This window comes from Chiloscyllium punctatum, chromosome 15 (assembly GCF_047496795.1).
Source record: "Chiloscyllium punctatum isolate Juve2018m chromosome 15, sChiPun1.3, whole genome shotgun sequence".
In the NCBI taxonomy this organism is placed as follows: domain Eukaryota; kingdom Metazoa; phylum Chordata; class Chondrichthyes; order Orectolobiformes; family Hemiscylliidae; genus Chiloscyllium; species Chiloscyllium punctatum.
The window spans coordinates 99,194,205-99,221,290 of record NC_092753.1 but is presented as its reverse complement, the minus strand read 5'-3'; the positions used below and the strand labels follow the sequence as shown (position 1 = coordinate 99,221,290).

General features: G+C 41.0%; 1 protein-coding gene across 3 annotated transcripts in view; it reads left to right on the top strand.

Moving 5' to 3' along the window:
• gbe1b (glucan (1,4-alpha-), branching enzyme 1b) overlaps positions 1 to 27,086 on the top strand; it is a 591,749-nt gene that overhangs the window by 237,186 nt on the left and 327,477 nt on the right. For all 3 annotated transcript variants that reach the window (XM_072585795.1, XM_072585794.1, XM_072585793.1), the window contains exon 4: positions 20,014 to 20,139. In XM_072585795.1, coding sequence (XP_072441896.1) covers positions 20,014 to 20,139 — 126 coding nt within the window. The remainder of the gene's footprint in view (positions 1 to 20,013; positions 20,140 to 27,086) is intronic.

Genomic DNA, 27,086 nt, shown 5'->3' with positions numbered 1-27,086 from the left:
ATTAGATCACATTGATTCCAGGGGTAGCTGGCAAATTGGGTACATAGTTGGTTTGATGGGGGTTCTCTGAAAGTGGAGTTGCAGGTAGTAGATAGTAAAAAAAACTTTTGGCACTGGATAAAGAAGTTGGAAAGTTATGCTGCAGTTGAATAGGATGTTGGTGAGGCTGCACTTGGGAGTATTGTGTTCAGTTTTTATCACTTTGCTATAGGAAGCATGTTATTAAACTGGAAAGAGTGCGGAAGAAATTTACAAGGATGTTGCCAGGATTCAATGGTCTGATTTATAGGAGAGATTGGACAAGCTAGGACTGTTTTCTTTAGGCATAGGCAATTGTGAGGAGATCTTCTAGAGTGTATAAGATCATGAAAGGCATGGATAGGGTGAATGCACTCAATTTTTTTCTCAAGTTGGAGAATCAAGGACTAGAGGGCATCAGTTTAAGGTTAGAGGGGAAAGAATAAAAGGGATTCTGAGGGGCAACTTTTTTTACACAGAAAGTGATATGCACATGGAGTAAGCTGCCAGTAGAAATGGTTGAGGCGGGTACATTAATAACATTTAAAAGGCATTTGGACACATTCATGGATAGGAAGGGTTTAGAAGAATGTAGGCCAAGTGGAGGGAAATAGGTTTAGCATTGATGTACATTTTGATCAGCATGGACCAGTTTGGACCAAAGGGCCTGTCTCTGTGCTGTAGGACTCTATGATACTATATCAATACTCCTAAGAGTTCTGCTGTTCACTATATCATCTCCACCTGAACTTTACCTTCCAAAATGCATCAACTCACATTTGTCTGAATTAAACTTCATCTGTCATTTTTCTGCTTTTGCCTCCATCTGATCTGTATCCTGCTGAATCCTCTGACAGACCTCCTCACTGTCCGCAACTCCATCAATCTTTTTATCATCCACTGACTAATTAGACCAGCTATATTTTCTTCCAAACCATTTATGTGGATCATGAGCAGCAGTGGTCCCTGCACTGATCTCTGTGAAACACCAGTAGTCACTTCTACTCTGAAAACCATCCTTCCACTGCTACCTTGTGTCTATGACTAAGCCATTTCTTCATCCATTTTGCCATGGATTGGTTAGTATGGTCAGTATCACCTGGTAACATTTTATGCAATAGTCACTGGTCAAGAGAGGGTTAGTGAGGCAGGATCCCAAACACAAACAATTGTTGCTGCAGCCCATTGCAAAAAACTAAGAACTAACAATACTCCATGATGATAGGACATTACAATTCAAGATTGCAGTGTGTTTGCTGAGATCAACATTACATATTTATCTGTGTATAGAGTTTAAAGTGACTGATCTGAATGGCAACCTGGAATGAAAAATAAACTGTAGTCTGTGGAATCATGTGAATATAGAATCTATATTGTACACTAGCTGAGTGCAGCTATTCCTATTGTTTGAAATGTATTCAAACTTCAACACCTTCCCCCACCTCAATTGCCCCTCAATCTCACCCGTCCTATCTTTGTAACTTATACCAACTTTGCAACCTCATAGAAAATCTGTACTCTTCTAATTTTCATTGCTTCATCATTAGAAATGCCTTCCTTAAAAACTTGTACATGTTTCTCCTACCCTGGCTTGTTGCTAAAAGCCTGCCTCTCTAAGTTCTGAAGAAGTTATATTGGACTTGAAATGTTAACCTTGTTTCTCTTTCCTCAGGTGTTGCCAGACCTGCTGAATTTTGAGTTTGTCTCAGTTTTCCAGCATCTGCAGTATGTTGCTTTTAATCATTCTCTCAACTTTTGCACTCCTGAACCTCTGTATGGCTTCGTGTCAATTTTTTGTTGTTCCTATGGAGCTCCTTGGGTCATTTGTCTGTCTCAGATGAAAATTATAAAATTATATATTAAGCTCAAAGGGTTCATTCCTTGTTCGAGAATATTTTATCAACCTGTTCCATTTGGAACAGATCTGGAATGTAGAGTCTGTTTGCAATGATACAGCTGCCACGTACAAAACAGCAAATTTTTGCATTTAGTGCAGAGTTTCTGAAACAATAGTAGTGCAGTTTGTTTATTCAATCTACTATTTCTGGGGTTTCTATTGCCTCTGCTTGGGTGGGTGAAATGATTATATTGTAATGAGTAGCAGTGCAAACAACGGGAGCATGTAAGGTTGATTTATAAAGAGTTTCAATGGAGTGCAATAAAAATGACTCATAAACTAAACTGCAAAAAAACTTAGAAAAAAATGATTTCAACAGCAAAATATAATGAAGGCAGAATAGTTACTTTGTACAAATTATGTAAAATCAATCTCAACCACTTACAGCAGTGAGGTCTCCAGAAATAATTAACATGGGAATTGCCAGTCATCTCCCCTCTAACAGGGGAGTGGCGCTGCCAAAAGCGGCCAACTGTTCCCTAGTCTTTGCACAGGTGCTGTGGTGAAATGTACATATTGAGAATGGCAGTGCTTTGGCTCCCTCTCTTGGAACCTGGGGATCTGCCACATTTTCTGAGCACTGCAGTCTGTCATTTCAGCAGTTCACTTCTGTATTTCTTAAGTTTTCATTTGGAAGTTTAGTGAAGAAAAATGTATCAGATTGATTGAATCTTTCTTTGAAAAGGCATGTAAACAATCTTGTAGAACTCTGACCTTCGTTACACTTCCTAGATGCCATTGTCTGAGACACATGATATGCCCATGGCTTTACACACAATGCAGGTTGTATAGTTCACATGATTGCTAAACTGGTCATCTTGGAACTCTGAAAATTATTTTTTATACTTATAATAAATATAAACTTAGACTTACCAAAATAAAAACACAAAGAGCTACTGACTACTGCACACAGTGTGGGATCCTCTACTTTGGGGAGATGAAGTACAGATTGGGCAACCACTTTGCAGAGCATCTGCATTCTCCCTGCAAAAATGACCCTGAGCTTCTGATTTCCTGCCATTTCAATTCACCATCCTGTTCCCTGGACAACATCTTTGTCTTGGGCTTGCTATAGTGCTCCAGCGAAGCTCAACGCAATCTGAAGAGCAACACCTGATTTTCTGCAATGGAAGTTGTCCTTGGGCCAATCCCACTGCCCAGGCCTTGTCATCACATGGGCTGCTACCTCAAATAACCCATTGTCAGCCATTAATGATCCCCATTAGCAGCTGTACATGCTTCCAGGCTGACCTTAACAGTTCTTTGTCTACCCAACTGTTTTTCTCTCTCTCTAGGCTCTATCTCCACCTATTGTTTACTCCTTTCCCGCACTACTCACCCCTCACCCCTTCTCTAGCATTTACATCAACCATTATCTAACTACATCCGTTCTGAAGAATGGTCACTGGATCTGAAATGTTTATTCTGCTTTCTCTTCAGATATGCTGTTAGACCTTAGTGTTTCTAGCAATTTCTGACTTTGTTTATAAACTTAGACCTGTTTTAAACATCATCCTTGGGCCAACCCCACACCCCAGGCCTTGTCATCACATGGGTTGCTACCTCAAATAACCAGGGTGGCACAGTGGCTCAGTGGTTAGCACTACTGCCTCACAGCGCCAGGGTCCCAGGTTCAATTCCAGCCGCAGATGGCTGTCTGTGTGGAGTTTGCACATTCTCCCTGTGTCTGTGTGAGTTTCCTCCCACAGTCCAGAGATGTGCAGGGTAGGTGAATTGGCTGTGCTAAAATATTGCCCTTAGTGTTAGGTGCATTAGTCAGAGGGAAATGGGTCTGGGTGGGTTACTCTTCGGAGGGTCGTGTGGACTTGTTGGGCTGAAGGGCCTGTTTCCACACTGTAGGGAATCTACTCTAATCTGGCATGCCCTCTTGCACTTCTTATTGAACCAGATTTGATCCCCTGGGTTAAGGGTAATGGCAGAGTGGGGAATATGCCTTTTCTGTTACCAACTGAACTTGGACACTAAGTTTTTTGAGATTTTTAATAAGGATTCTCAAATCCCTCAGTTCCATTACTTTCTGTAATCTTTCTCCATTTGCATAATATTCAACTGTTCTATTCTTCCTGCTAAAGTGCAAAATATCACATTTTCTCATGGTATACTCTGTCTGCTAAGTTTTACTCATTGGCTTAGCCTGTCTTTCTATCATCCTCAAACACTTAGCTTTTTCTGTCATTTGCAAACATAGTTACAGTACATTCACTTTTCTCATCCAAGTCATTGATATATATTGTAAATAACTGTGGCTGCAGCACCGAACCCTAAGACATTAGCTACAAATTGTCATCCTGAAAATGGATGCTTGTACCAACTCTGTCTTTTATTAGTTAGCCAATCTCCTGTCCATGCTAAGATGATACCTTGTACAGGATTGGCTCTTATAATGTATGGTACCTTCTCACATTCCTTTGGAAATCTAAAATATGACATCCACTGCTTCCCCTTTATCTATCCTTCTGTTTACTTCCTCAAAGCATTCTCATAAATTTGTCAGGTGTGATTTTCCCCTCAAGGGGGGCATACTGATTCTACTTGATGCATTTAGTTATTTGTCATTGTTTATTATATCCTTTACAATGGACTCTTAACATTTCCTAATCACAGACATTAAGCTAAACTGGTTTATAGTTACCATTGTTCGTCTCCTTTCTTTTCAGAAAATAATCATTACCTTGGCTGTTTTCCAATCCTCTGTGACCTTTCCAGAATCTAAGGATTGCTGGAGGGATAACTAGCAGTGCATCCACTATCTTTGTAGCTATTTCCCTTACTATCCTCACCTCCAGGGGGAATTACTGGTCTTTGTAAGAACTAGCAATATGAATAGGCAATTCAGTCCCTTGAGCTTCCTCTGTCATTTAATGTCAGTTATAGCTGATCTCATTCAGGCTTCAAGTTTACTTCCCTGCCCATTCCCCTTATCCCTTTTACCTATTAATAATTAAAAATCTCCTCAGTGTCCCAGTGTTGACACTCTGGGAAGTGAACACCACATATTCACAACCTTTTGGGTGAAGTAATTCCTCCTTCAACTCTTTCTTAAATGTACCACCTCTTAGCCTAAAGCTATGATGTCACATTCTTGACTGCCCCTGAAGAGGAAATCTTTCAATGCCTGTGATTTAAATTCTGTCTTCCTCATGGGGTCTAATCGGGCCTTTATATAACTGCAACATAACTTTGCCTCTTTTATATTCCAGCAACCTTGAGATAAATATCTGGATGTCAAATATGCAAATCTGAAAATCACTTTCAACGCGTTTAACAAGCTTTTAGTATCGTTCTTCATAGGTAACAGAAGAGGAATTTGATTTGCATTTATACTGTATACCAACATTACGCAGAGCGAATGGTGGGATCTAATAACTTCAATACTTACTTCACATGCTTCGTGGCACCGTCACCCAAACAGAAGGGGCTGCCAAGGCCAGATAGAAAACTTCCCAACAGACCGCCTTTCCATCACTTAGAACCTTCCTTTTACTCTTTCTACCCACTAAAGGAAATGTGAGTACATTGTACTTTCTCAATTTGTAAAGGCTAACAACAGGTACTGGACCCTTAGATGTTTTTGTTGATGTTGAAGCACAAGAGAGTGATGAGCCCATCCTCAGCTACTGTCACAAGAATTACCTGCTATGGTAGTGAGCATTAAATTTCTTCAATTAGCTTACACCATTCAGTACAGAAAAGTGACAGTCAGTCCATTGAACTCACATTGGCTATTTGGAAGATATTTCCAATTAGTCTCACTCACTTGCTCTTTTCCCATCATGCTGCAAATTTATCCAATTCACTTTTGAAAGTCTTTATTAAATCAGCAGGCAGTACTTTCCAGACTCTGTCATTCATTGTGTTTCAAAAAAATTCTCATTTTCCCTCCGATTTTCTTTTCATTTACTTTAAATCAGTCTCCCTTGGTTACTAATCCTTCTGCTTCTGTAAAGAAGTTATTGTCATTTGCTCTAACAAAACTGATCATTATTTTGAATACTCGTAATAAATCTTCACTTAACCTTCTCTGCTCTTAAGCAGAGGAACCCCAGCTTTTCAGTCCAGAGTCACAGAAGGATTCTATTTAGTCCATTGTGTTTGCACTGGCTCGACAAATCATCTAATGCCATTTTCTTGCCGCCTTCTCATAAACCTACATATTCTTCCTTTTTAGTCAAGTTTAAATCAGTGTTTCAATTGAAGCTTCCTCTGCCTCATGCTCTGGCAGTTCAATCCTGACCTTAACCATTTGAATGTAAGGAAGTTTTTTTTGTGTTACTTTTGCTTATTTTACCAATTGCTTAAAAACAGGGCCCCCTCGTTCTTGATCTTTTCAGGAATGGAAGCAGGTTTTCATTATCTGTTCTGTCTAGATCCTTCATGGCTTTCAATGCTTTAAAAAAATCTGCTTTTAATTTTTTTTCTTAAAAAAGGTCCTAACTTGCCTTTCAATATGCTCGAACACAAATTAGGAGTAGTATAGGCATTTCAACTCCTTGAGCTTGCTCTTGCATTCAGCAAGATCCTGTCTGATCTGTTTGTGTATGACATTCCACTTTCTCATCTACCCTGATACATTCTTGTGAGGCAGAGGAATCAAGAATGTATCTCTCTCTGTCTTAGAAATATTCATGAACCCACTCTATGGCTTGCTGAGACAGAGTGGTTTAAATTTGCAAAAAAGAAGACAAAAACATTCTTCCCATCTCTGTCCTAAAAGGAAGACCTGAATTTTAAAACCGTGCCCTCCATTCTGGACTGCCCTGTAAGAAGAAACACCCTTTCCACATCTACCTTGTTAAATCTATTCAGGATCTAATTTACTTCAGTCAGCTCACCCCTCATTTTTCAAAACTCCAATAAAAACAACCCCAGTCATTCTTCATAAGACAAGATGCTCATTCCAGTTATCATTCGAGTAAACCTCCTGTGAAACACCTCCAATGGATGCTACCTAGAACACTGAAGGAAGTAACTATGGAGATGGTGGATGCACTCGTGTTAATCTTCCAAGAATCCTTATACCCTGGAAATGTTCCAGAGGATTGGATAACTGCCCATGTAACTCCCCCAAAGGGAAGGAGCTAACTATAGGCTAGTTAGCTTAATGTTTTGTCATTGGAAAAAAATTAAAGTCTATTACTTGGTACAACAAATAAGGTAAGGCTTATACAATTAAGGGTAGGGTCTTGGGTAATTTGAGAACAGAAGGATCTGGGGTGCAGATACATAATTATTTGAAGTCTACATCACAGATAGGCAAGATCATTTAAAATAAAGTTTGGCATGCTTGCCCTTATTAGGCAAAAGTGAGGACTGCACATGCTAGAAACCAGAGTTTAGATCAGAGTGGTGCTGGAAAAGCACAGCAGGTCAGGCAGCATCCGAGGAGCAGGAAAATCGACGTTTCGGGCGAAAGCCCTTCATCAGGAATATTCTGATGAAGGACTTTTGCCCGAAACGTTGATTTTCCCTGCTCCTCAGATGCTGCCTGACCTGCTGTGCTTTTCCAGCACCACACTGATCTAAATGGTTGCCTTTATTGCTCAGTCCTCTGTGTATAGGAGTTGGGAAGTCATGCAGAGATTAGGTGAGGCCATTGGTGAGGCCTCCTCTGGAATATTGTGCCCAGTTCTGGTAGGAGAAAGTGAGGACTGCAGATGCTGGGGATTCTCTTTTGATGCTGCCTGACCTGCTGCACTTTTCCAGCAACACATTTTTAAGCTCCAGTTCTGGTAGCCCAGTTATAGGAAGGATATTATTAAGCTGAAGAGGATTCAGAAGAGATTTACCAGGATGTTGCTGGGTATGGTTTGAGTTAGAAAGACTTGATAGACTGAGACATTTTTCACTGGAGGCTGAGAGACGACCTGATAGAAGTATATAAAATAATGTAGAAGTATAGAAAATAATGAAGGGTATAGATAGAGTTGATGGTAGTTGCCTTTTCCCTAGGACAGGGGATTACAAGACCAGGGGGCATATTTTTAAGGTGAGAGGAGAGTGTTTTTAAAAAGATATGAGAGACAGATGTTTTACACAGAGGTGTTTTGCGTGTGGAATGAACTGCCTGAGGAAGTGTTGGATGTATGTACAATTACAACGTTTAAAACACATTTGGGTAGGTATATGAACAGGAAGGTTTGGAGGGATATGGGCGAGGACTAGGCAGGTGGGAATAGTTTAGCTTGGAATTTTGTTTGACACGGACTGTTTGGATGGAAGGGTCTGTTTCTGTGCTCTATGACTGACTGGCTGTATGAATAGCAGAGCATTTAGAAATGCATAATATCGTCAAGCTGAGTCAACATGACTTAATGAAGGAAAAATCTTGTGTGAGAAATCTATTCGAATTCTTTGAAAATGTAGCACGCAAGGTTAGTGGAGGGAACCAGTCGATGTAATATACAGAGGAACCTCAATTATCTGAATGAGATGGGCGGGCACTTTCGTTCGGATAATTGATTATTCGATTTATTGATTCAATGCCTTTCCTCTGGGGCTTGGAGTTTTCTGTTCAGTCCGCTCCCCTGTTCAAGAAATGAGTCATCAGCGCGCAGCGTGCAAGTCCCCACTCCTCTATCAGCCCTCAACCCCGTCCCTGTCTGCCCCCATCCCTGCCCTCAACCCCGTCCCCGTCCGCCCCAACCCCGTCCCTGTCTGCCCCCGTCCCCGTCCGCCCCAACCCCGTCCCCGTCCGCCCCCACCCCTGCCCTCAACCCCGTCCCCGTCCGCCCCAACCCCTGCCCTCAACACTATTCCCCAACCCCGTCCAACACTGTCAGCGCCCCGCAAACCCATCCAACACCGCCCACACATCCCAATCCCATCCAACACTGCCCCCATTCCCACATCCCCATCCAACCCCACCCCAACCCACTCCACCAGCCCCGCCACCGCCTCTCAACCTTGTCCAACACTGCCTCCACCTCCCCGCCCCCGCCCCCGTCCCCGTCCCCACCCCCACCCCAACTCCGTCCAACCCTGCTCCAACACAAACCCCGTATAAAACCGCCCCCGCTCCCCACTACCCAACCCTATCCAACCCCGCCCTACGCCCAATCCCATCCAACACAGCCCTGCCCATGTCATCCAAACCCATCCAGCACAGCCCCGCTCCTGCCCCAACCCCATCCAACACTGTGCCTGCCCCCCAGCCCTGTCCAATACCACTCCCGTCCTCGGCCCTGTTCCTGCCTCCCCCAACCTTGTCCAACACCGCCCTTGCCCCTGTCCCCCAACCTCGTGCAACACCGTCCCCGCCCACCAATCCCATCCAACACTGCACCCCCACCCCCCGCCCTCCAACCTTGTCCAACACTGCCACCTCCCCTGCCCTCCAACACCGCCCTCGCTAATGTCCCCCAACCTCATGCAACACATGCCCCCACCCACCAATCCCATCTAATAACACCACCTTCCCCACCCTTCAACCCCGTCTTGGAACGTCTGAGATGTCTCGGAAATGACTGCCAGACTACTCTGACCCCTTGGCATCACGGTCGTCCATAAACTTACAACACACTAAAACAGCAGCGAATGATCTTGAAAGACCCTATACAGACAAGAAGGAAAACTAATGTCATTTACAAAATACTGTGCAAGAACTGTAACAAACACTACATTGGACAAACAGGCAGAAAACCAGCTACCAGGATACATGAATGTAAACTAGCCACAAAATGACATGACCCTCTCTCACGAGTATCCTTACATACAGATAAGGATGGACACCACTTTGACTGGGACAAAACATCCATCCTAGGACAAGCCAAACAAAAACATGCACGAGAATTCCTCAAAGCATGGTATTCCAACCGGAACTCTATCAACAAACACAATGACTTCGACCTCATGTACCACTCCCTGAGAAAAAGAACAGGAAATGATGCCATCATAGGACCAACCCAAGGAAACCCAAACACATAAATAGAAAGCAGGAAGCACCAGCAGTGCTTCGTCCAGAGGCTCACTGAAGATGTTACCTAGTATGGTGATGAAACATCTGAAAATGAACCTTCCAGCTCAGTGAGACATCCAGAACCTCAACTTGAGCTACAAATCTTCTCAAAACTTGCTCATATGGTACAGAAATAGGCCCTTTGATAATCATGTCTTTGTCAACCAACTAACCCTAATTACCTGCATTTGTCCCTTAGCTTACTATGCACTGACATTTTAAGTGCTCACCCAGGTGCTACTCAATTGTTGAGTACTTGCTTCCATTACCCTCTCAGGCAGTACGCTCCATATTCCTATCACCCTATATGTGAAAAATCTTTTCTCGGATCTCCTGCAAACCACTTGCTCCTCAGCCTAAACTTATGCCCTGTGGTCTTAGGCATGGGTTAAAGCTTCTCACAGTCTACCCTGTCTGCGCCTCTCATAATTTTCTATACCTTATTCAGGTTCCTCTCCTTAGCCTCCTCTGCTCCAAGGAAAACAAGCTCAGCCTATCCATTCTCTCCTTATCACTGAGTCTTTCCATCACAGGCAACATCCTGGTGAATCCTCTTTGGTGTCTGTATGTGACCTCCCCAATGCCTTATATGCCTGAAGAATAACATTGTTACAATTCTGTTCAATTCTAGAGTAAAGAGTAGAATTCCATTATCAGCTTTAGTTCCTGCTATACCTGCAAATTAACTTTTTGTGACTCATCCACTGAAAAACTTAGATCGCTTGCATGTTGGAATTTGCCTTCAAGTAACACTACTACAAATTTTTCATGTCAAAGTGAACTTCATATTTTCCCACATTACACTCCATCTGTCAAATGTTTGACCCCTTATTCAACCTGACTTATCAGTCTGCATCCTCCTCACGTCCTCCTCAAAACATATTTCTTACCCATCCTCGTGTCACCTGCAAACTTAACTACCTTCCCTTCAGTTCCCTTTTCTAAAGATTAATATAAGCTGTAAATGCAGATGCAGTCCTGAAGAAGATTCCTATCCAACTGGAAACATTAACTGTGTTTCTCTCTCCACAGATGCTGCCAGATCTACTGAATTTCTCTGAGGTTCTGTATTTGAGTTAGCCGTCTCAACATGTCTTGCCATACTCCAAGATTAGTCGCTCCATTTCTCTATCCCCATTAAAACTGTACCCGAGGTTGCCCTTCCTTAATTTAGCCTTTTGATCCATTATACTAAGCCTCCACGTTCGTTCTGTCAAAATCCGCTTATTCTGCTGTGTAAAATTTCATGCCAAATTTTACTATATTGTTTGCCCTCCTAACTCTAACTATCACATTATTTACTATCTTTCTTTACATCAATTGCAAGTATTGATGTTCTACATTGTATGCCAAGTCCAGATGATTAATATGTAGCGCAAAGAGCAATGACACTAATACTGACCATGGCACAGCACTGACCAGACTGTGAAATAGCAGATGAGCGGTACTCTGTATTTTCTCTCCTTTGGTCAGAGTGCCACTGCCTCATCAATCCTAAGCTTCAATTTTCAACATCTATTATGTGGTACTCTATCAAGTGCCTTTTGAAAATTTGTATGCAGAATGTTAGCATAAATGACAAAAACAAAGCTTTTACTCTATACTTTCATAAATAGGGAGGGAAGAAGTACTAAATGATAGACCTCCTGTGATAAGCTGAATAAAGCTCAATATATATTCAAAAGTAACAATATGGAATCTGCAGAAAATATGAACACTTTCTACATCTGTTAAATATTTGAGTCGTATAATGAAAAACCAGCTCTTTCTGCTTGATGGGAACATTGCTATTCAATCAATGAGGGAAACGGATTACTTTGAACATTTAAATAAATGTAAAAAAAAACTTGAACTTTGCACGCATCATAACAGTGTAAGCGGTTACTCTTACAAATCATATTGGATTATGAGCTTTGAACTCAGGCTTTTTGCATCAAGCTGAGAAATTTTTCAAAAGACTTTGGATCATTCATCAAAAAAAAACCACATCAATTTAAATGCTTTTCCTCAATTATTATCTGCAACTTTAAAAAAATTCACTCCTATTAGGAATAAAAGTACAATTCTTTCATTACCAATATGCAGTTATAATATCTGTCCCCTTGTTATGTGACAGGTATTAGGAACTGATTTGTGCAATTTTAGAGAGAATTCCGTGTTCAATGTCACTGTCATTGGCTTTGAAAAGGTGGATGCTAGAAAATTGTTTCCGTTAGGCGAGGAGACTAGGACCCGTGGACACAGCCTTAGAATTAGAGGGGGTCATTTCAGAACGGAAATGCGGAGACATTTCTTCAGCCAGAGAGTGGTGGGCCTGTGGAATTCATTGCCACGGAGTGCAGTGGAAGCCGGGACGCTAAATGTCTTCAAGGCCGAGATTGATAGGTTCTTGTTGTCTAGAGGAATTAAGGGCTACGGGGAGAACGCTGGCAAGTGGAGCTGAAATGCGCATCAGCCATGATTGAATGGCGGAGTGGACTCGATGGGCCGAATGGCCTTACTTCCACTCCTATGTCTTATGGTCATATGATTTCTGCAGATTACTTTGATTTACTATCTTAAACCCGTGCCATCATAATTTAAGTAGGCAAATGTGGAAGAAAAGATTTTTTAAATTTCCCTCTTCATTTGCTGAATGGTATTTCTCGTAAGGCAAGCTAGTTCAGAATTTGGGTGAAAGTTACTGCTCAAACTCATTTTACTTAATTCTATAGAATTACACACATCATAGTCAATCAGTCAGATAGAGCATTGGATACTACTATATAGCTTGTCAGAATAGGAAGTTGCATGTTCATGACACAGCATGCACACCCATTGTGACTTACATTTATCCCAGAAACAAGCCATTTGGCTCAGCTGGTCTGTGCTGCTGTTCCAAATCAACCCTAATGTTAATGCTCCACCCAAACTTCCTCCAATGTGTTAAATCCTATTAATATTCTATTCTGTACTTCTCCCTCTATTTATCTAGCTTTACCATTAAAGGCATCTAGGTTATTAAATTCAACTGATCTCTTTTTGTGGTGAACTCCACATTTCTAACTACACTGGGAGAAATATTCCTCTTTGGGTATCTTTATTCTCTTAAATATGATTCCCTGATTTATACACTTAGTAACCATCAGCAGACAAGATTGTCCTTGTATCTGTTGGGTCCAGATTCAATCACTTTCTGAATTTTCAGCCAATCCCTTGTTCTCAACTCTGAGGCCTGTTTTTCTTTCCTCTTGACTCATGTGTATCCTGTACTCTGTCTGGCATCAAACCTGGAGCTTGTCTCGCTCTCTGGCTGTGCTCCCTTATCTCTGACTGCCAGCCTACTACTTCCATATTTGTTTAATGGATCTGAGTCAGAGGACAAGTAGTGCACTTGTGCTGGGCTTGGGTGGGACCTGATTGGAAGTCCTGTTACCATTAAGGAAATGATACTCTGTTGAGTATAACGGGATAACTGGAAGTTGTGATAGCCAATTGCAGTTACTTTGTCTTCCCCACATGCTGACCAAAGCAATTTATAATTAATAGAATACTTGAAGTCTGGTCATTATTATAAGGAACTCAACAGTTAATTTATGCAAGGCCTCAGAAATAGGAAAGTGATTTGGGATTTTTTTTAGTATTAGTTAAAAGAGACTGATTTGGAGATGCCAGTGTTGGACTGGGGTGTACAAAGTTAAAAATCACATTACCAGGTTATAGTCCAACTGGTTTAATTGAAAGCACACTAGCTTTCGGAGCAACGCTCCTTCATCAGGTGGTTGTGGAGGGCTCAATCCTAACACACAGAATTTATAGCAAAGCATTTGCTATAAATTCTGTGTGTTAGGATTGAGCCCTCCACTGTCACCTGATGAAGGAGTGTCGCTCCGAAAGCTAGTGCTTTCAATTAAACCTGTTGGACTATAACCTGGTGTTGTGTGATTTTTAACTTAAAAGAGAATGATTGTCCTGGAATCCTGAGGGGATTGTCCAATGGCTTCTTAGCTTTCAGTGTGACTATGAAAGTTATTTTGCCTTTGTAACAAGGAGAGTGTTGATTTATAAGGGATTTTTAGCATTTTGTTATGAGTTTACACTTTATGATCCTCTGTGGCTTAATGAGTTTTTGCTTAAGTTCAAATGCCTGTGACTGCTGCAGTGTTGTTCTCCTTTTTGTCTCTCACCTCACCTTGAAAATGAGGTTATTCACAGCCTCTGGTCCTTTCTTTCACAAAAAATGACTCCAGTACTCTTGTCTGTTATTTTCGTGCCGATCAGTTTTGTATTGTATCAGTTCCATCTGCTTGCTCTTATGAATCACATGCTAATTTCTGTTTTTGGGGTCACAGTGCACACTTGTGACCTATAACTATTAGTTTCTTTAGCCAGAATCTGCAGTTTCTGTCCGCTGCAATCAGTGGTTGTAGTTGTTATTACTTTTGTTTTGGATCTGTTTTATGTGAACCTTTGCCCTTGTCTCACTGAAATCCATCTGAAAGAAGCTCCCATGATGTCTTGCTTAATGAAGGCCAATTGCAAATTTGTGGCTGGTTGCACGTTTTGTCAATGCACTTAGACAGTACTGTTGAGCTAAAGTTTCTTTAGTCTAGATTATCAGTATGGTGCAATAACTACTATTGTACCATGAGCAAGTTTATACAATGAGTAATATTACAACAAGACCTGTGGATCCAACATTGTGGTGTTCTCATTCATATTTATGGAATATGTTACTACATTGCTGACCAGGAAGTGCTTGGACTATATAACAATATATGTTTGGCCCCAGAGTATTGCAGTTTCTGGTCCTAATGGAAAAAGTTAAGGGAGAGTTGAAATTGCCATGAAACCACAGCAGGAATATTCTTCAGTTAGGGTCAGAAGGTGTTGTTTTGTCCCCACTCCAGAAACTTTAGAATGTAATCTAGACTAAATCTTCCAGTGTAGCACTGAAGAATTGCTGCAACATTGAGATGCCCTTTTTCAGATGAGACATTAAATTGTTCTATAAGTATATGAATATGCAAGAATGGAGGAATATGGACTAAGGGCAGGCAAAAGGGATTAGTTGAATTTGGCGTTAAGTTCAGCACAACATTGTGGGCTTAGGGGCCCCTTCCAGTGCTGTGCAGTTCAATTTTTTCTGAGGTCTCTTTATCTGTGCAGGCGAGCTTAATAGATTGCATGGCACTATTTCAAAGAAGTGCAAGAGAGCTTTTCCCAGTTTCCAAGCCAATATAATTCTCTCAACCAATATTATAGACATAAATCTGGTAATTAACATGTTCCCATTGGGACCTTGCTGTCTGCAATTTGGTTGCTGTGTTTCCCATAATATAGCGCAGGTAGTTCTCCTATAACGCCGTAGTTGCGTTTCTGTGCAACGCTGTGTTATAGAAAATCATGCAACACAAATAATGATATGAATGGGAGAAACAGGGTTAGGAGCTAACCACCAAAAAAAACCCCAATAATGGTTGGCCTTAACACAGTCCAGATATTACAGTCTGAGTAAATGTTGATCTGTTTTAACTGACCTGTACTATTTAGTGCCATTCATCAGAATCTTCAACTGATTACTCGCACTTGGCAACTATACCTGCTAACTGTATTACATTCTAGCGTCATCTGATCCCATCCAATGGTAACACTGCATAAGTCAGATCCCAATATGAAACTTGCCTTGATAAGTCAAGGGCTGAATCTTAATTTCTTTCACTAAGTGTCAGTTTTGTCAAGTTTTCAGAGAGTTTCACATCATGATACTTGGGAACATCCATCATCTTATTTTACAAAATCCGCTTGATTTATTACCTACCCCACCCTTTGGTGCCCCTCTCTCTCATTCTCGCACCATCATACCATGTGCCATTTCCAAAACAACTCACCACTTCCTGGATATCCCAGAATTGACCAATATCTGTGGTGCAGCACCACGTCAAAAAAGATATTGTGCACTCAGACAAGGGCTGTCAGACTGGAGAAGTCCTGCATGGTTTCTGACATTGGCCCTGGACGTGGTAGATCATGGAAAACTGGTGATTCTCTTTGTGGTCAGGGACATGGAGATACTGCTGATGGGAATGGGAATGATGTAGAAGCAGGATGTCCTTTTCTCCCAGGCCAGCAGAGGATGCCATTTTACTGGAGCTATGTCAACCTGAACCAGGGTTACCATTCAGGCCATTGCAATCTCAACCATCTGAAGGAATGCACAGAATGTAGGAAGAGGATCAATGACCTTCTCCACTCTGCCAGTGAAAGTCACGCCATATTCTCGTTGATACCTCACATTCACTCTATCTCTCTGACTGTACCTACCATTTCCTACATCTTCCTCACTCATTCATCCTTACTAACATCTGACCCTGACTAACCCTGAATCTCTTCTGCACAGCCAAATCACCCCCTCAGCACATCTCCATGAATGCACCAAAAGTAACAGTGTGCCTCCCCACCTTTCTCTCCCTCACCCACTATGTGTAGAGTTTCTTGACTCTGACCACCCTGAGCAGCTGACTGACCATGTCCAAGCCCCCATACTGTTTTTTTTTTGCAGTTGGTTACCATAGTAATTAGTCACTGAAACTGGTTCACATGAGTCTACAGATATTCTTTAACATCTAAACATATTTTTTAAACATAAAAGGAAGGAAAAAAGCTCTTAATACAAATGACAAAGCCAAGTTTCGAACGGTTCCTCAACACTGTCCTTTTACTGCTAGTATGAGAATTTCTCTCTCATCTCAACTCTCGTAAGTTTTTAAATTAACAGATTACTCCCAGCTTCTTGTCCCCAGGCTGTAGATATTTTCCGCGATGCTTTTCCAAGTCTACTGGCACAACCATTTCGTAATACTCTTCACGAAACTCTTCATGATGAAGCGCTCGAGCTGAATGGTCATGTGATGCCAACATGGAGTCCAGTTCTCCATGCACCGTGACACCTAGTACTGGGGTTGAGAATCGCATAGCAGCAAATGGAAGTTCTTTTATAAAAACAAAAGCGGCAATTCCCAAAACGCCTTACAGACAAATTGGTTTGATAAACACATGCTATAGGAGAAATACTTGTAGCGATGACTACTTCATTGGTTACAAGCATTTTGAAAATTCTGAGGTCACTTAGTGCCTGATTACATTTGAGACAATGTGTTCAAAGAAAAGAGGTTTTTTTTGGCATTCTCTTATTTACATGCATTAGTAGCTTTGCAGCTCAGTGTTGTCCAGTATACATGATTCTGCAGCACTATTTCATAGAACATAGAACAGTACAGCACAGAACAGGCCCTTCAGCCCACGATGTTGTGCCGACCATTGATCCTCATGTGTGCACCCTCAAATTTCTGTGACCACATGCATGTCCAGTAGTCTCTTAAATGTCCCCAATGACCTTGCTTCCACAACTGCTGCTGGCAACGCATTCCATGCTGTCACAACTCTGTGTAAAGAACCCGCCTCTGACATCCCCTCTATACTTTCCTCTGACCAGTTTATAACTATGACCCTTGTGTTAGCCATTTCTTCCCTGGGAAATAGTCTCTGGCTATCGACTCTATCTATGCCTCTCTTTATCTTGTGTACCTCAATTAGGTCCCCTCTCCCCCTCCTTTTCTCCAATTTCAATCCTCTCTATTCCTTCCCTGCGTTCCTTCCATAGCTTTACCTGATCTATATTTGGATTTGTTTCCTCATCCCCAATCTACATCTTGATGCTCCACTCTTCTGCTCTCCATTCAGGAACCACTCCACACCAGCCTCCACCTAGAGACACCCTGGCAGCTCAGATAAGATTCCACAAGCTGTATGGTACAGAAAGGGTCTATTTACCCAATGTGTCTGTGCCTCTATCTGAACTTGCCCCACATTCCTACTGTCACTTAAAAATAATATTTAATGTTTGCCCTTTTCCTTTACCATAATCATGTATCCTGATTAGTTGACCTTTCTGTTTTCTTCACTGTACTATGTTTCAATAGTGCTGAAATCCATTATTTTATGCGTTATTTTCACAGGTAACCAATAATATATAGTAAGGAATAAAAATACTTAGCAGTCTGAAAAAATTATTACAATCCGTTTTCCTTTGTACTGTTTCAACAATTAATAAGAGACAAATGTTAAAATTCGTATGCTTGTTGTAAGTGTCAAAATCTCTCACCGTCAGTGTCCTTGCTCATCATTCATTTTCATTTTATGCTTAAATATGCACTGGAGCAAATGTATTTGATAGCGGTACTCCACTACATAAAAAGGTATTCTGAATATGAATGTTATTGTACTTGTACTTGTATGTTGGAGCGACTTATGATTAAGGAAACTTGAGGGTCTACAGTTGGAGGCATGTACACAATTTGAGGCTGTTGTGAGTTCAATAGATAGGGAAGGTACAAAAATCACAGAGGGATTTAAAAAACAGGATGAAATTGTTTTAAATCAAGCTATCAGATTGGGAGCCAAAATAGGTCAATGACAGTACTCAAAATACATGAGGGCATAAATGAGTTCATACTAAAAAAATCCACCATGGTCCAGGAACAATCAATTATGAGTAACCAGTTACACTAAGCTAGACCATCTGAGGCAGGCTGAATCTTAGACACAATGTTAATTATCATAGAGTGTTTCCAACCCACAGTTGCTGCTGCTGAGACAGTTAGTGGCAAATGTGAGAGAGAAGTAGCTTGTTCTTAGAGGTGGGAAATTCTTGGTGACATGTTGGAGATTGCTATTAGCTGAGTCTGGGGATGGCAGTTTTTCTTCTTACATGGGCTGTGGGCATCACTGGATAGGCCAGCATTTATTGTCGTGGATTCACATGTAGACCAGACCAGGTAAGGATGGCAAAGGGTCAGTTAGACTCGAAACGTCATCTGTTTTCTCTCCTTACAGATGCTGCCAGACCTGCTGAGATTTTCCAGCATTTTCTCTTTTGGTTTTAGCTAAGGATGGCAGATTTCCTTCCCTAAAGGACATTAGTGAATCAGATGGTTTTTTTTTCTGGCAATTGACATTAATTCCAGATTTTTTTATGAATTCAAATTCCATCACCTGCCATGGTGGCATTTGAACCTGGATCCCCAGAATATTGCCTGGTTCTCTGGATCAGTTGTCCCAACATTCGGCCATTTCTCCTCTGAGTTGGCTGAGCTGAAAAGGTATTGTCTGCTGCAGGTTGCAGGAGAAAGGAAAGAGGTGTCTGCAGTGGTGTGACAAAACACAGTTTTAAACCTGTCAACAAATCAATGCCAACCGAATTAGAGCCAGGAAAATTTGAAACCAGTGAGGCAATTAATTGAAAGTAAATGTGGAATCTCTGTTCAGGCTGCATAAGTTCAGGAGCTCCTGTATGAATGAAAATTTAGTAGATGCTGTTGCTATGAATTTTTAAGGCAGAGATAGATTCTTTAAAGCAAGGTTGTGCAAGTTTACCTGGATAGGTGGGAATATGAAGTACTTAGATCAGTTGTGACTTATTGTATGGCAGAGCAGGCTTGATGGGCTACATAATCAACTACTGCTCCTAATTCGAATGTTTCCATGTATTTTCTGAGTTTAAATCTAGAATTGAAATCTGAGATGTAGTAAACAGGGATTGCATGATTTGGATGTTGCATCTTTGTGACTTTATAATAAAAATGTATTAGCTGTAATCTTACCAGTCTGTTCTTGAGTTTAGGGTAATTGCTTTCTTCTTGAGTAGAGACATGTGTCAGTTATATTTGGGGGGAAAAAAAAGCTTTTGTTGCCAACTATATCTGTTGTTTTGTTCCAACTTAAGTATGGTATCAGTGGACAGGAAATTAGTACTTGGGAAAGATTGATGGTTAAGGAGATATAGTAATTCTTCAAATTCTACTCCTGTGAGTGTATATCAATTCAAGTGTAGAATGTATTAATGACTATGTGACTGAATCACCGATTAACTGAGTTGATTAGAATGAAAAAGAAGCCTCAAAAAGCTGAAACATCACATCCCCAAAATCAGAACATTTACCTGAAGAAAATCTCAAAAACCCTAAAAATGAATTGTGTGCAAGCATGTATTGTTTGACATTTAATCTTAACGAGAACCCTGTTGTATTTGGCCAAAATAATTTGTGGCAAAAACAAATAATAAGAGTTTTATTTTCATCCTAAGGTGGTGATGGTGTGTAAAACTGGCCAGCAGCTATATCGCATTTCTCCCTGGGCACGCTATGTGATACGTGAGCAGAATTCCTCTACTTACGAGTGGGTGCATTGGGATCCACCCCGACGATATGAAGTAAGAAATTGAACTTTGCATAACATTTATCATTGCTTTAAAAAAAATCAGCTGTGTAAGCAACTAAGGAAATTTCCATTCGTCAGTTAACATCAACCAATTGAAATACCTTGAACTGTATTTCGAAACATTAGTGCTTTGTACTAAGGGAAAGGATTTGGAACTGATTTTGCAGAAATTGACAGTAAAGCTCATTTTTGCTTTCTCTAAGTGGAGTAGCATCTTTGATTATATGTTTAGTTAATGTTGAAATTAGGATATCCTGTCTTAAAAGCTTTTCAAAAACTTCACTACAGTGATATCTGACTTTTTAAATATATAGAATGCCTGAAATACTTGGTACTTGCGTACATTCATTGGATAAAGCTAGAGATTCTCCATCAGTTAAGTATCCTTTTAAAAAACAAAAGAACTGCAGATGCTGTAAATTAGAAACAAAAACAGAAATTGCTGGAAAAGCTCAGCATGTCTGGCAACATCTGTGAAGAGAAATCATATTTCAGGTCTGGTGAAATAGTTCTGAGGAAGGGTCAACCAGACCCGAAACATTAACTCCGATTTCTCCTAACAGATGTTACCAGACCTGCTGAGCTTTTCTAGTAAGTACACTTTTAATGTCGTCATTCATCTTAATTCTGCGAAAGAACTGCTCCATCTTTGAATGTTTTTACTCAAGTGATGAATCTCATTCTTTCAGATTATAATTTTTGATGTCTTTGCTCTTCCCTTCATTCAGTTTTTTTTAGTCTATCTTTATTTCAATTTCTGTACCTGAGTTGATAAAGCATGGTGCTGGAAAAGGCACAGCAGGTCAGGCAGCATCCGAGGAGCAAGAGAGTCAACACTTCAGGCAGGGTCCTTCTTTAGGACTCACCATATTCTGAAGAAGGGTCCTGTTCAAAACCTGCCTGAGCTTTTGTGTCTTTTCCAGCACCATACTTCATCAACTCTGATTTCTCCAGCATCTGCAGTCCCCATTGTCTCCTAATTTCTGTACCCGATTCAGCTTCAGATATCTTAGTGCTGTCGAACAGGGTGCAGCACTGTTTTCTCCATAATTTCAATCAAATCCTGTTTAAAATTCAACAGAAAGTCTGTTGACCTGTAACCTGAGTGGCACTTGTTCACAGTAATTGAGGACAAAATTGAGCCTGCCATCGTTTTCAATAATGTGTCATGCACAGACTATCTTTTTCATTCCTTTGTGTGATGTGAGTATTGTTGGCAAGGCCAGCATTTGTTGCTCATCCGTTGTTACCCTTGAGGAATGATGGTAATTAAATTGTGAAATTATATCCTGTAAAAGGAATCCATTTGCACGACTCTAGTTGTGCTGATTCTTTGAAAGAGCTATCCAATAAGTTCACTCCAATTCTCTATCCCCAGAGCTCTGGAAATTGCTGTCTCATTTCATCAGTTTCTCTTTGGATGTTACTTTTGAATCTGTTACCACCTGCTCTTTCAGGTGGGGCATTCCAAATCACAACAACCAGCTGTATTCAAAAACAATTCTCCGCAGCATGCTTTTGGTCCTTCATTCAAGATTTACTCAAATATTTATCCTCTGGTTGCGAATGCTCCTGCTGCTGGAAGTGTTTTTCCATATTTCAGCATCACTGCACAAATCTACTACCAGGGAAAATGCACTTGATCTTAGCCACTTGCTCCTACACTAAATGAGTTTATAATTCATTGTCAAAAATTGGCCCCGTCACCAATGATGAGAGTTGCAGTGATCGGTATTTGATTTCCCAGCCACATTTTGTCATGAGTAGTGTTTCGGTATTTGCCATAGCTCATGGGGAAACAGATGCATATCGAGCATCGCCAATCAGTGAAATTACAGCAGCAATACTGGATCGGTTTCTTTCGTTTGAAATTAAAGGAATCATATACCTGTCCTTTCTTCTTTCGCATTAATATTAGTTCCGGTTTATTGAACCAAGAGGCATTGGAGGTAGAGAACAAAGGATTATTGACCTTAACAAAAAAGCCTGCCTTTGCAGTTATTGCTGGTACATTTTCCTTTTACATCTTGAATCTGATTGCTCATGTCTCAGGGGAGAACAAATCTACTCCTGTCACGGTTAGTAAGTGTTGGAATGTAGAAAATCTTTCGATAGATTTATTATGGTTCTAATGCAATTGACCAGGTGCTTTGGATCAGTTTCATACCTGGTAGAGAAGCATTTTTATAGTTGGAATGGATTCAGCTTCTTGTTTAAGTGACGATGAAATTTTCATTACTAAAAGGTCCTTAGGTATCCCAGTCAATGGATAATGATGAAAATAGAATGTTTCTGAATGGTTTATGGATATTTGAACTGTAAGTATGTTCTTTCCCACTTGTTACGTGGCAAAGAAATTATGTTAAATGATGAGCTATGTTGACCCAATTTCATGAGATTTGTCATTGACTATTAAATAAAACCTATAAACTTGGATGATGATGCACAGAAGGATTATTGACCACCTTACAGTTTAGAGATTGAAGGTGCAAAAGTGGATTTAGGTACAATGCATTAAATTGTATCTTAGTTTGTAATCCATTCTCTGAGGTATTTTGTTGCAGGTTAGTGACAAATGTTTCTCCTCGAGTGGAGGTGACATTGCAGTAGCAAACTGTCAGTTGTCTCTCTTCCCCTAGAGTGCTGGTGTGAATGCTGTCCTCCCCTTGCGAGGTGCAGACTGTAACATTGACATGGCAGATGGCTGCCTTCAGTCCTCTTCTTTCACTGCCAGTGTCAGATCCGTTTCTGTCAGTTCTGTTGCCTGGAAAAAATAAGATTATGCTGTCTTTTTTCAGTCTGTTGAGTTTGAGACTTATTTAATACATCCAAATGCTTTCATATTCCACAGGGATTTTGGCATATGGCAAGTCCAGACTTAAATCATTATGTGCAATTGGCTCAGGCTGTTGCTTCTTAACTGAAGAAAGGTGGAATGAGGGGTGTTTTGGAAGAAAGGGACAGAGACAAGGAGAACTTCTGCCTTTAACTCCAAGGATTGATGGGGCACCAATTTATTAAACATCAGTCAGTTTATCGGCATGATCAAGAGGTCAGATAATTGGCCAGAAGGTAGCCCTCCAGTTTTCTCATGCATTTATTTGTCCTTGATGAAGAATATGACAAAATCAGTCAACCAATCACGAAGTCCTGCTTCTTGAAGGACATAAGGCTTTAAGACAGCATAAATAGACCATTCCGCCCATTCAGTCTGCCTTACCATTCAATGAGATGATGGCTGATCTAATAATTCTTAACTCCACTTTCCTGCCTTATCTCCATGACCTAAAATATCCCTACTAATTAAAAATTTGTCTATCTGAACCTTGAATATGGATTAGATTAGATTAGATTAGATTAGATTAGATTACTTACAGTGTGGAAACAGGCCCTTCGGCCCAACAAGTCCACACCGCCCCGCCGAAGCGTATCCCACCCATACCCCTACATCTACATCTACCCCTTACCTAACACTATGGGCAATTTAGCATGGCCAATTCACCTGGCATGTACATCTTTGGACTGTAGGAGGAAACCGGAGCACCCGGAGGAAACCCACACAGACACGGGGAGAACATGCAAACTCCACACAGTCAGTCGCCTGAGGCGGGAATTGAACCCGGGTCTCAGGCGCTGTGAGGCAGCAGTGCTAACCACTGTGCCACCGTGCCGCCCACTTAATGACTCCGCCTCAATAACCCTCGGTGGTAAAGAATTTCATAGACTCCCTCTCTTGTGAGAGAAGAAATTCCTCCTCATCTCTAACTTAAATGTGTCTATGCCTTATTCTGAAACTACACCCTCTGATCATAGACTCACCCACAAGGGGAAACAACCTTACTGCATCTATCCTGTCAAGTCCTCTAAGAATCTTGCATGTTTCAATATTTCACTTCTCATTCTTCTTTATTCCATTGAGTACAAGCTCAACGTCTCTTCATGACAATCCTTCCGTACCTGAGATCAACCCAGTGAACCTTCTCCAGAGTGCTAGTGCCTCATTCCTTAGTTAAGGGCCCTGAACTGTTCACAGTATTTCAACTGACTAATGCCTCATGTAGGAGAAAGTGAAGACTGCAGATGTTTGATTAAATTACATTAGATTCTCTACAGTGTGGAACCAGGCCCCTTGGCCCAAAAGTACGCACTGACCCTCTGAAGAGTAACCCACCCAGACCCATTTTCCTCTGATTAATGCATCTAACACTACAGGCAATTTAACATGGCCAATTCACCTGACCTGCACATCTTTGGACTGTGGGAGGAAACCGGAGCACCTGGCGGAAACCCACACCGGCAGGAATCGCCTGAGGCAGGAATCGAACCTGGGTCCGTGGTGCTATGAGGCAGCGGTGCTAACCACTGAACCACTGTGTCGCCCCTTGGAAATCAGAGTTGAGAGTGAGGTGCTGGTGGCATCTGAGGAGCAGAAAAATCGAGGATTCTGAAGAATCCTGATGAAGGGCTTTTTTCGAAACATCGACACTCCTGCTCCTCGGATGCTGCCTGACCTGCTGTGCATTTCCAGCACCACACTCTCGACTAATGACTCAGATAGTTTTAATAAAACTTCCACTACTTTCCCTTTTGAAATAAGGGCAAATATTCCATCTGCCCTTCCCTATTACCCACTGAACTTGGATACTAGCTTTTGACATTCATGGATTAGGACTCCTATATCCCTTTGTTTTGTGGATTTCTGCTATTTTTCTCAATTTAAATAATATTCAGGTCCTATATTCTTACCAAACTGCATAACCTCACATTTCGTCTTTTCATATTCTATCTTGCAAGTTTTTGCCCACCTGTTTAACTTGGCTATAATCTCTGTCGAGCCTCTTTGTGTTATCCTCGCCACTTGCTTGTTTAAAGTAAACTCAAAAAATCGTGAGGTATTTAGACAGATTAACAGAGGAGAAATTCGTTACAATCAAGCACAGATTTATGGTGAATGGCAAAAGAACGATAGAGTCATAGAGTTGTATAGTACGGAAACAGACCCTTTGGTCCAACTTGTCCATGCCGACCAGATATCCTTAATTAATCTAGTCCCATTTGCTGGCATTTGGCCCGTATCCTTCTAAACCCTTCCTGTTCTTGTACCCGATCAGATGCCTTTTTAAATGTTGTAATTGTACCCACCTCTACCATTTCCTCTGGCAGTTCATTCCATACATGCACCCACTCTCTGTGTGAGAAAGTTGCCCCTTGGGTCCCTTTTAAATCTTTGCTTTCTTTCCTTCATGACATAATGTAAAATGTTTTTTATGCAGTGAGTGGTTCTAGCCTGGAATGGACTGCCTGAGAATATGGTGCAGGCACATTCAATTGTGGGCTTCAAAAGGGATTAAATTATTAGTTAAAATATTTCCCAGGGAAAAGGGGAAAGAGTGAGGGAACTGGGTCTAGTGAAATTTGTTTTGTCAGCACTCAGATGGATATGATAGGTCAGGTGGCCACCTTCAGTGCTGTCAGTTTAATTGGTAATAAAAATAAAAATTAACTTTGCTGGGGGCATCTGTAAGGCACAGGTTTTGTTATTTGGTAAAAGAATAAAAATAACAGTTTTATAATGTAACAAGTGCATAGAAATAGAAAAACCTTTTCCAACATGAATTGAAACATTATTCAGATAAAATTCGTAATCTCATGGAAAAATGTAAGTTGATTGGGAATAGTCAGCATGGATTTCTAAAGGGGCAGTCCCGTTTAACTAATCTACTGGGTTTTTTTAAGAGGTAAGAGGCTCAATAAGGGTAATGCTGCTGAGGTATATGGATTTCTGGAAGTTGTTTGGTACATTGCCGCACAACAGACTTCAGGAAATTTAAAAGTCATGGTATAAAAGAGGCAGTAGCAATGTGGATACCGAATTAGCTGAGGCTGGAGGAAAACTTGGCATGGAGCTTTTTTTAGGGATTGGTCTTGGGACCCTTCCTTTTCGTGCTGTATAGTAATGGCCTGAATTTTGGTGTGCAGGGAAAATTTACAGTTTGCAGATGACACTAAACTGGGAAGAATTGTAAACTGTGAGGTAGACAGTATGGAAATGTTGGTGGAGTGGGTGGCCAGGTAGCAGTTGAGGTTCAATGCAGGAAGGTGTGCAGTGATGCACTTTGGTCAGAAGAACAATAAAAGACTATAAATGAAATAGGGGCTACAATTCTACAGGGAGTGCAGGAGCAGATAGACCCAGATGTACATGTACACAGACCATTGAAGTGACAGAGAGGTGGTGAGAATAGTAGATAAAACTTTATTCATCGTGGCACAGAGAACAAGAGCAAGGAGGTGATGTTGAACATGTATAAAACATTTGTTAGACCTCAGCTGAAACATTTTGTACTATTGTGAATGTGACATTATAGGCAAGATGTGAATACATTGGAGAGAGTGTAAAAGTGAATTGCAAGAATGGATCCAGGAATCAGAAATTTCAGTTATGAGGGTGGATTTAAAAAGCAGTCATTATGGTCTGGAATGCACTGCCTGGAGATGTGGTGGAGGCAGGTTCAATTGAGGTGTTCCAGAGGGACATTGGATGGTCATTTGGATCACAGTAGTATGTAGGGATATGGGAAAAGGCAGGAGATTGGCACAAGGGAATAGAACTGGTGCAAGCATATGGGCCAAATGGTTCCTTCTGTGCTGTATCAATTCTGTGATTGTCTTTTCCTCTGCTTTCTATTTTCAACAGAGACCCAGTTCACAGTTTATATAGCCCTTGAAAATCTAGTTTGCACCAGTCCGCTGCCTGGCGATTGGAACTTTGCAATGGTCTCAAGCTCTGGTTAACCAAAGTTTTATACAAGTTTATCAAGCCTTTTCTACATTCAATTCCATCCGTTTAGTACTTGGTTCCTTTGCTATGTTGTTACCAACTTGTGTCAGTTTTAGTGCTTGCCTTTGTATTCTGAGATCTCTTGGTTCCTTTACTGC